This window comes from Anarrhichthys ocellatus, unplaced genomic scaffold, assembly GCF_004355925.1.
Source record: "Anarrhichthys ocellatus isolate YVR2014 unplaced genomic scaffold, GSC_Weel_1.0 scaffold6, whole genome shotgun sequence".
Taxonomy (NCBI): Eukaryota; Metazoa; Chordata; class Actinopteri; order Perciformes; family Anarhichadidae; genus Anarrhichthys; species Anarrhichthys ocellatus.
Genome location: NW_022280036.1, coordinates 3,264,012 through 3,273,809, shown reverse-complemented (window position 1 = coordinate 3,273,809; position 9,798 = coordinate 3,264,012). Strand labels below are relative to the sequence as shown.

Genomic DNA, 9,798 nt, shown 5'->3' with positions numbered 1-9,798 from the left:
AACAAAAAAAAAAAAAAAGGTCCACCAGGCATCTCCATCATCCTTCAGCAGCAGCCGTATGGAAGCACAAGAGCTGCTGCAACACTCCCTCTAGCAGCCATATTGGAGGCTGTCAGCAGACGACGGTGTTCGTGAACGTGGGGCGTAGCTATAGATGACTTCAAACAGACCAGGGGACCCGAACCAGGTCTCAGGTCCACATCGGTTCTGGGTGGGGTCCAACGTAGATTTCTCCAGTATGTGTATGTATTTATATAGTTATCTAAGCAAAATTTGGAGCTATAGACCTGAGAGGACATAAGAATGGTTGAAAAAGAGTCTGATGACGACAACAACCAATCAAAATTCAACAAATTCCTGTATTGTAGCTTCATCATGTTGGCTTGTGCCATTCATTTTAACAGCCATGTTCGCTCGGTAGTTCATCAGGCCTGTGTGTCTTTAGACCCGTATATAGCTGTGACACCATTTTAAAACTGTCATGGTTTTCCCAACTGTTAGAATAGATCTGGCTAGAGTAACAAGACAAATGCTCTACACCACGGCAAATTTCTGTCTGGACATATCTGGTCTTGTATAATTTAAGTCATGGGCTATTTTCAGATTAAAAAATTGTTCAGTCTCAACAGAATTCAAAAGAGCTGCAAAGTGGAAGAAAACACTGGATTAAGAAGTTTAATTTTTCTCTCAATACTTTCCTCCGGATTCTTGTGGCTAATGCAAAGTTACCATCGGATTATATTACGGCCATAGGTTTTAATGATTTCCGTTTTGTTTACTAAGAAATGATGAATAATTCTCAGGCACTGGTTATGGAAAAGAAACAAAAGGACACAAATCATAAAATCATTTTTCACAGCAGGCCATTTGGCATGTTATAGCCCTGGTGTTAATGTAATGAACTACACAATGTTCTCAGGCCCTGTGTCTGCTGAGGAAAAAGTTCTATTGCCAGAGTTGAGTCTGAATTAATTTAAACGGCTCATTGTAATTTCAGACTTCTACAAAGAGAATCTTAAAATTTCAGCTCCATTATTGGATGTCTCTTCCAGATATGCTTCTTCAGAGTTGTTGGATGATTTACCTCAGGTTTTTATGTGCCTTTGACTATTACACAGTTGCTCAACATTTGTACTGGTAATTCAGCCAGAGATTTTATTTTTTTCCCACTCCCATCATTTAAACTTCTAATGTGTTCCGTGCAGTAAATGAATGGGACTTTTAACTTCCAAAACCCAGGACCCTCCCACCACACAACTCTGTAGGTGTGGGGGTGTTAGAGAGTAAGACTGTGTTTACAGAGAGTCTATTTATTGGCTGACCATCACTGTATTGTGAATTGCACACCGGGTCAGGTATCGCGCCAATTGTCTCTAGAGCGCTTTCAAAAACAAACATAGCATTCACAGACGAGGTCGTGTAACTCTCCGTACCAGCAGTGTTGAGAAGCGTACTTCTGTTGCCTCTGTCTTTCTGAGATCTCCCCGTTCGGTGCGAATGTAGTCGGTCACATTGAAACACGCGCCAAATGTTTCGTCGGACGCAATGCATAAGATAGGGATGGGACTGAGGAACTCAGTCTGGGTTAGCCGGTTTACCATCAGATCACTGTCATGCTGTCGTCTGACCAAACAAACAGAAAGACTCCAATGACCCAACAGCTCCTCTAACCCATCCAATCACGTAGGTGGTACGTTCCTACCCTCTAATACCACCCACAGTGTTTCCTTAATTAGCCCCCTGCAGGAGGTAAACACGTCCCCTAACGGTAAAGGTGGCAGTTTTAAACAAATGGTTAACGTTGTGAAACGGCCGCAGTTTGGTTAGGATTGGTAAAAGATCACGCTTTGTGTTAAAAATAAGTTATGACTTAAGTAATCGTTGCGTTAAAATAACTCGGCCTTTGACCCAAACAGCGGCCTCCTGAGTCAAAGTCCTGTGCTTGTTTGACCCAGACGTTGCCCTCCGACCTGACTTCCTCCTTTGCTGCCGTCATAACTACTACCGCCACCTAACGGCAAACGTAAATATGGGTCGTGAGAACGCTGCTTGTGCCACTGATGGGGTCGTTTTTGGGGAGGGAGGACGGTCTCCAATGACAACACCAAATAAAACGCAACAAGAGAGGCAAGGGGCGACAGGACAGACGTTCTACTTCAACCTGCTGGTGACAAACGGAGCAACAACCTACAGCAGCCAATTGCTGATCCAGTCACACTTCTCACACAAGATAAGGGAGAAGACATTTTTTATATCTTTTCTTTTTATTATTATTACATTTTTCTTCCACTGTGAATGGTAATGTTTTTATAGAACAAAGTGCTTATGAAAATGAAAATGCTTATGTGGTTTTTTTTCGGTCACATATTAGCTTGGTGTTTTCACATGTACGTGCGCTGAACCCCTCAGACTGAGTCGGTTAACTGTCCCTACATTTGGAGACTTGCAGAATAGGCCCACACAGCCCTGTTATCATGTTCCAGCCCGGTTGCTCCCCGCAGTATTTCAACTTCATCGTCACATGCTCACTTCTCCAATGTGTTTTTAAAATTAACAGATGCTGGTCGATTTTTTAAAAAAAATTTTAAACATATAAAACCTCTGCAACTGCTAGTAAAAGGAAAGAAAAAGAAGCTATGTCCTTTGGTTTCTAAATTTGCATTAATCCTTTAAGAGTACGAGAACTATTCTCTGTGGCTCATAGATAAAGATGTAATTATTTAAACTATTGCCTTTTGGTTTCTTGGGATGTGTCGGGGTCAGATGATCTGATGGATGGTTTATAACACTCGGTGGCTAAACGCACCTCGGTGCTGTTGTCTAGTGTCACGCCAGCTTTTCTCAGGTGTTTTTGCTTCTAACTCTTTTTGTGCACATTTGAGAGGGATATCACACTATTTATCCGTTTGTTTCATGGTGGTTTTTAAAGAAAAACATTTTTTTAAACTGTGACCTGATGATTATTTTATTGTTAGAAAAATGAACTCATTGGACTCCATTTCTGTGAATAAATGAAAAGAAAAGTGTTATACCACTCGTCGGTGTCGGTGTGAATGTTCTGAGGTCATCGTGGGATGTCTGGGCAGTCAAGACTTAAACTAAGAATTTATTTATTCACTAACATGGCAGTTCTGTTAACGGGGGTGTTAACCTCCCAGTTTAAAGATGTTGATCGAGGTACTTCCAAAAATATAATCTAAATTAAAACCTTTTCCCAGCAAACGTTAACCAAGGGCCCCTAGAAGACTGCAGACTGTCTTCTTCAAAGACCCCTGGGGGACTGTCTTTAGCTTAGCGTCATCGGTAAAGCATCTGTTTATTGCCTCAATCTTTTGACCTTCAGGGAAATTTGCAAGTGTACTGTTTTGCATGTGAAGAATCGGGCCGAGTATATAGTACGATAAAATGAGGGAAATATAATAAATAATTTTTAAGACTTCCTATTACCTTCAATTTTGAAAATCAGTTTAGACACCCTGAGTGTGAGATAGGACACGGATGCAATTAACACGCACAATGCACGAGCAATGCACTACTAATATAGTAGATAGAGTAAATGGAGTTTTTAAAATTTTGGGAAATGCGCCAAAAATGTAAAAACGATTCCTATAAAAGACAAGGTTAATTAACAGTTATTGTTGTGTTATGTGCATGAGATCTCATTCAGAAAAAAGAAACGAGAGTTGAGTTTACGTTGACAGATCTGATTTGTTCTATGCAGCGAAGGCCCTCAACTTGACACGTAAAACCCGATGGCGAGGCAGTCCGGGTGGTCAGAGCATTCTGAGGGAACCATGGATGTGGTTTGGATCAGATCCCAGAACAATATTTCATTATTATTTTATCCTTACCGGTGAGAGAGAGATTTCTTTGGGGGGAAAATACTCCTAGTAAGGACCTACTCTGAACGTAGCGTCGGATTTTGAAAAAAAAAAAAAATGGATAAAATAATACATATAGATATTTAAACCCAGATACAACCATGTGAAACATCCTTGACTTATAGGGTCAGCAGTGCTGCCACAAGAGGGCAGGGAAGATCCATCACATTTATTCTGGATACATTTAAACTTAATTGCTGGTCTCTAAACTTAAATGGCAAAAATATTCTTGAAAAAATAATAAACCTCTGTAACAAGCATTCCTGCCGATATTTATGGATATGAGTTAAATCTGGTGAAAAAAAATAAGTTGTAATTTATAAACCTAAGTGGAAAAAAAATACTCTGATACATGCAGGATGATGCAACCAGGGACTTAATATCTTGGTGCTAAATAGATTCTAGTAATATTCACTTCAGGACTACATTTATTGGATTCTCAGTCAGAGCCTTAGTGGACGTGAGCAGGTTTGGGATTTCTTGCTAGTATGTCTGACTGAGGTCAGGAATGTTCGGTCTGAGGCCGCGGGTTTCTGTGGGGGATGAGACAAATTTCACAGGCTGCTCCTCGAGGGGAGAATGGGTTGTTGCCAGCACAGCTTATACCTCCACAGTCGGTACCTGCAGGTTACTGTTGGTCATCATCCACCACAGTAGAATACAGCCAGCCTGCCTCTTACTTCAGAAGGCAGAACAGAAAAGGTCAGGGATTTGTGGTAAAAGACCACAGGTTGCCCCAAAAGGTCCTGCAAACTTTACCTTTTATCTTTTTTGGGGGGTTTTCAGGACAAACTGGGCTGTCATGAATTTGTACATAGTTACATGACTGTAAATACAACAGAAACACAAAAGAAACAGAAAGTTCAATCTCAGATATTTATTCAAATCACACACAACACAATGTTGACCTATTGGCTTTTGAAATTTGTTCATGTAGGCCTTGGAGGGTGGAATAAGCACTGAAGCGAAACAGTGATGAAAACCTATTTACATATCTTCCAGTCAAGACCCTATTGTTTTTTTTTAGGGGATTATTGTGTGTTTTTTTGTCTAATAATGTACGCAGCTCCTTCATCCATACAAGGACCGAATTATTTATTCAGTGATGTAAATAATAATAATAATCGGATGTCACTTCCTGCCCACTTATCAAGGAAACAATGAATTTATTTTATTTGTTCTATTTGATTATTATTATTTTTTTTATATTTCCTTCTCATGTATCTGCTTTTTATTTTGTCAATAGAAATGGTATGACTGATTGTTTGTTCATTCTTTCAACTAACTAAAAAACAAAAAGTCCACATAGCTTTACAATACTATCCAAGCGTGCAAAGGATAATCTACACGTTATTTGCTACACTCAGGATACTCTACTCGTTATTTCTGTTGCCGCCCAAACAGCACAGACGTGACTAGGATGGGGAGATTGCCATGTTATTCCATTGTGAGCGGCACCTGACATCAGCACACGCAGACGCACAGCCTCTGTTTCGCTTACAGACTCGACCCAGTGCATCATGGTATACATCTTGCCCACGGTAGGCTCTTTAGCTAACGGCTAACAACGACTTGTACACGATATCGCTGTGTCAAAGCCGTGTTGTGTGCGTCACAACGGCATATGACCAGTAGGCTAACGTTAGCTGACACGTGTGGACCACAGTTTCAATGATACAATTTATAAGAGAATAAAAAGGGACTCTCTGTTTCAGGGTGTGTGTGGTCTTTGTGTTGAAAGCAAAGACTGTATATAAGAAGTGGACGTAGTCATCGTGACGTCACCCATTGTTTGTGGACTGCCGTTATGAAGCCTCGAGTTCGGCGATTTCGCTGTTGCCATCTTGGATTACGGCCGAACGCCATGTTGGTTTTTTTCGCAACCAATGAACAGAAGTCACCATATTCGGAATGCGGAGGAGTGACGTAAAGTTGTACGTAAAATGGCGTATATGGCTCTGTTAGCAGCAGCGACCTGTCAATCACAGTACCCCCGCCCTGAAGCATACTGTGCTTTATTGTCTATTTCACTCGAAAAGGGATCATAGTTTACTAAATGAACATCATGCTGTATTGAATAAGACTTGAAACTAGTGATTGAGACTATAAACTCATGTTTACAATGTTAACTAAGGTAATAAATCAAGTGAGAAGTAGATCATTTTCTCATAGACTTCTATACAATCAGACTTATTTTTGCAACCGGAGGAGTCGCCCCCTGCTGGTCAGCAGAGAGACTGCGAGTTTTAAGACACTTCTGCATTGGCTTCACTCGGCAGAAACGGGTTGAAGCACTGGTCTCCAGTTTTTCCCAGTACACATCTAGGCCTTTGATTCCCCGGTCAGGCTGGGCCCCTCCCTTCCTCCATCTGCTAGTTAAGTGCCGCTGCTGGTCTGCAGTTTCCTCCAGCAGGTCCGAAGGTTACAGCGCTCTCCCCCACACGTCCTTCTAGAGAAATCCCCTTGTTGGCTCCTACTGGCCTCTCAGCAGACATTATTGTGAGGCTTCTCCTTATAATTTAACATTGTTTGACTAGATGAATTATATATGACAGAAGAAGAGTCTCTGATTTATTTCTTAAATGACACACTATTTTCTTTGATCCTATTCCATTGCACATACAGTATATTTTTCTAGGTTATGATTTACCTCACTGTGAGCCTCAAAGTACCACACTGTGAAGACAGGCTAAATGCCTTGTTTTGGTTAATTTGCATTTTGACTCCACTTGTAGTGCTTTGGTGGTATTTCTGCGGTCAAATGCTGAACAAGCAGTTGTTTGGCCAATCATTTGTATGTCTGGTAAAGTGTAGTTGACGCTCCTGTCTTAGACTGTCATGGTGGCCCCTCATGCTGTCGTCCCAGTTATTCTTTTATCAAATGATAATCAAATGCATTAGTTCCAGTGCATTAGAGCATTCAGAGGAAAGATAGAAGTAACAAATAGGCAGATAAACAAAATGCGAAACCTCAAATGAACAAAAGGTTCTCCCTACAATATTCAGAGCATTAGCAGCAAACAATTATTTGCTAAGTAAAGCTATAGTGGAGTAATGTCTAGCTGAGCAGAGAATGAAGTCACTCTCCCTCTGTGTGTGTTATCTGAGCTTCTTTGTTGACATAGCGGGTCCGGCCGCGCTTGCATTTTAATGCATGCTATCGTGGCTAGCTAGCTAGCTCACGGCCACCGCTCCGCACTGCGCTCATGCTGCGGTTACGACTGATAACGCCGTCCCGACCGACAGTGTCGTTCAAGAAGCGCAGCGCCCACCCTCCGGTTCCCCCACAGGTAAACACTGTTAGCTCTGTCAGTACTGTTGCTGTCGTTTGCACCGTTTGCTGCGAGCCGCCGGCTCAGCCGTTGCCATGTTGAGAGCCGTGTGGAGGCAATAGATATGCTCAAAATTTTTTATTTTGCACCTTTTAAATGAAACCTGGAGCTGCTTCATGTTCCTTTTTCAATGAAAATGGCTACACAACAACTGTAACGTCTGAAAGAAAAACACGTCTGAACTTCTTTGTTTAAAAAAGACTCACAAACAGCCACACTAGCTTCTTTGTGAAGCTGTATTTAGGTACATTGGTGCTTTGAGCTAAATGCCAACATCATTATGCAGACATGCTCACAGTGAGAATGCTAACATGCAGATGTTTAGCAGAAAAAAAGTTTACAACGTTCATTATCTCAGCTTAGCGAGTTAGTATGCTAACATTAGCTATTTAGCGCTAAACACAAAGTACAGCTGAGGGAGATGGGAAATAGTTTTTATCTAGAAAGATACCATCCCTAGTATCTGCTAGCCTTCTCTAACCATTTACAAAAGCACATTTTGTCTGTCTCTCTTTCTCTCTCTAATGTGGACATCATTTATATAAATCAGCTATCAGCAACATTAATTCAAAGTAATTGGAATCTGTGTCAAAAAAAACATATCAGTCAAACCCTAATACACACAAAGAGTAGTAGTTTTGGGGGTGAAGTCCACTGTGTGTGTGGACACAATGAAGTTCTCGTCATCACAGGCTATCTGCTGCAAGCTAAGCCAAGTTAAACACACAGCCACCTGAAAGAGGACAAAACTTTGAAGTCCATCGCTCCATTGGCTCTGGTCCATTGCTTTTCTCTCTTCCTGTCCATTACAGTTAAATCAGCTCTGCTCATTAAATCCGACAGTTGTTTCCCGTCTTTTCCTCGTGGCAACCGTGACGCTGAGGCCAAAAACCCGGGAATGAATCACATCACGTGCTGCAGCCTAGACGGTGACATCTGTGAAGTCTTGTCTGGCAAATCCTTTCTGAAAAACATGGACACAATGCAAACAAGATAAGATATATTGTCTTTATTATTTATCAAATAAATGGGGAAACACATTTTGATGCAACACACCAACCTACTTAATCGTGTATATTCTTGTCTGCCACCCAATTGTTTTTCATATTAAACAGAGTTTTTTGGTAATTTTCTGTTTAATCTACAGCTTGTTATTGGTTTGAAATTTTCATGTCTGCATTTTTAGTTTTTTTTAGATGAGGAAATATTTGGTCAGGAATGGGAAAGGATTCGCCTTCTGGAGACCATGGATAGCCAGAAAAAGCAGCTGATTTCATGGCATGTTTGTTTGTACTGTGACTGTGTACTGTGACGGTGAAGACTTTTGTGAGAACTGCATGAGATTGGCTCGAGGACAGACATAACGGGATATCTACCAAATGTAATAACTTCACCATGGCCACCTGGCTGTCTGATAAACAATGGCTTTGGTTTTGCTGTGTCAGGTTCAGTGTGTGGTGGTGGTGCTGGGGGGTTATACAGGGGAAACAAAACAGTGTTAAGGGACTGCCAAGTCCACATAACCAAACTCTCCTTTTATTCATCCCAGAAGGCACGAAATAGACAAAAGCAAAACGTCTCGGGCCAGATCCTCAGCATTCCTGCTGCAAGTGGTCACTCAACAACTAAAGCTCTTCAAAACTCAGCCCAGACAGCAGCAGTTGATGTTTTCAGGAGATAAAGCAGGGATCCTCACAAGAATGTAGAGAGAAGGAATGGGGTCACCGTGTTAGACCGCTTTCATCTTTCAAATTATGTAAGTGTAGTTTTGATAGAGTCAAGTTTTCTTTATGAGTTACTGCCATTTACAAAATACAAACCCTTAACATTTGAGGCATTAGAGGAATAAAGTGTTATCAAATTTAATCAGTGTGGCATTCCACAGCAGATTGGTAAAACACCCTCCATAAAAGGGGCCGCTCCTCTTGTTCTTGCCAAGGCCGCTGTAATCTTGTTAGCCACTCACTTTGGATCTTTATCAACTTCATGAACTTGTGAAAAAAACAGCTATTGCTTAGTTGTAACATATTGTCTGATTTTTGAGTTCATTCCCAATTTAAATAATTGCAAGCATTGCCAGGGGTTACATCCATACACGGTCTTTCAAAATGAATTGTTCACAAGAACAACATCTTAGTTAGAAAAACAATTAATTGGTTAGGTTGAGGTTTCTGTTGAAATAAGAACATTTATTATGCTAGGTTAGGTGCGCAATTTAAGTTAATTAAGTATTGCAATGTTATGTAACGTTACGTAACCCACATAATGTTACGTAACATTACATAACATAACTTAAAATAAGTCAACACTTGACTTTTGCTTTCACATGGAACAGTGGTCTCCTGGGTGAAAGTCCTGTGTTTTTTGATCTATCCATCCCCAAACTCCTCCCTTCACGTACTTATACTACGTCACCTGACCTCCTCCTTTATTACCGCCATTAATATGGCCACGTAGAACGTCAGTTTGACATAAAGGGCCACTGGTGTTGTATATTATTTTCAAAATATTCACAAACAAATGATTATCTATCTGCTGGATGTGTAAATAAACCACTGTTTGCTAATATATATATATATATATAT

General features: G+C 40.8%; 1 protein-coding gene across 1 annotated transcript in view; it reads right to left on the bottom strand.

Moving 5' to 3' along the window:
- Positions 1-7,276: 7,276 nt before the first annotated feature.
- The window catches only part of LOC116382894 (plakophilin-3-like), a 28,496-nt gene continuing 25,974 nt past the window's right edge, over positions 7,277-9,798 (bottom strand). The window contains exon 13 of the mRNA XM_031846325.1: positions 7,277-8,177. Coding sequence (XP_031702185.1) covers positions 8,136-8,177 — 42 coding nt within the window. The 3' untranslated portion in view covers positions 7,277-8,135. The remainder of the gene's footprint in view (positions 8,178-9,798) is intronic.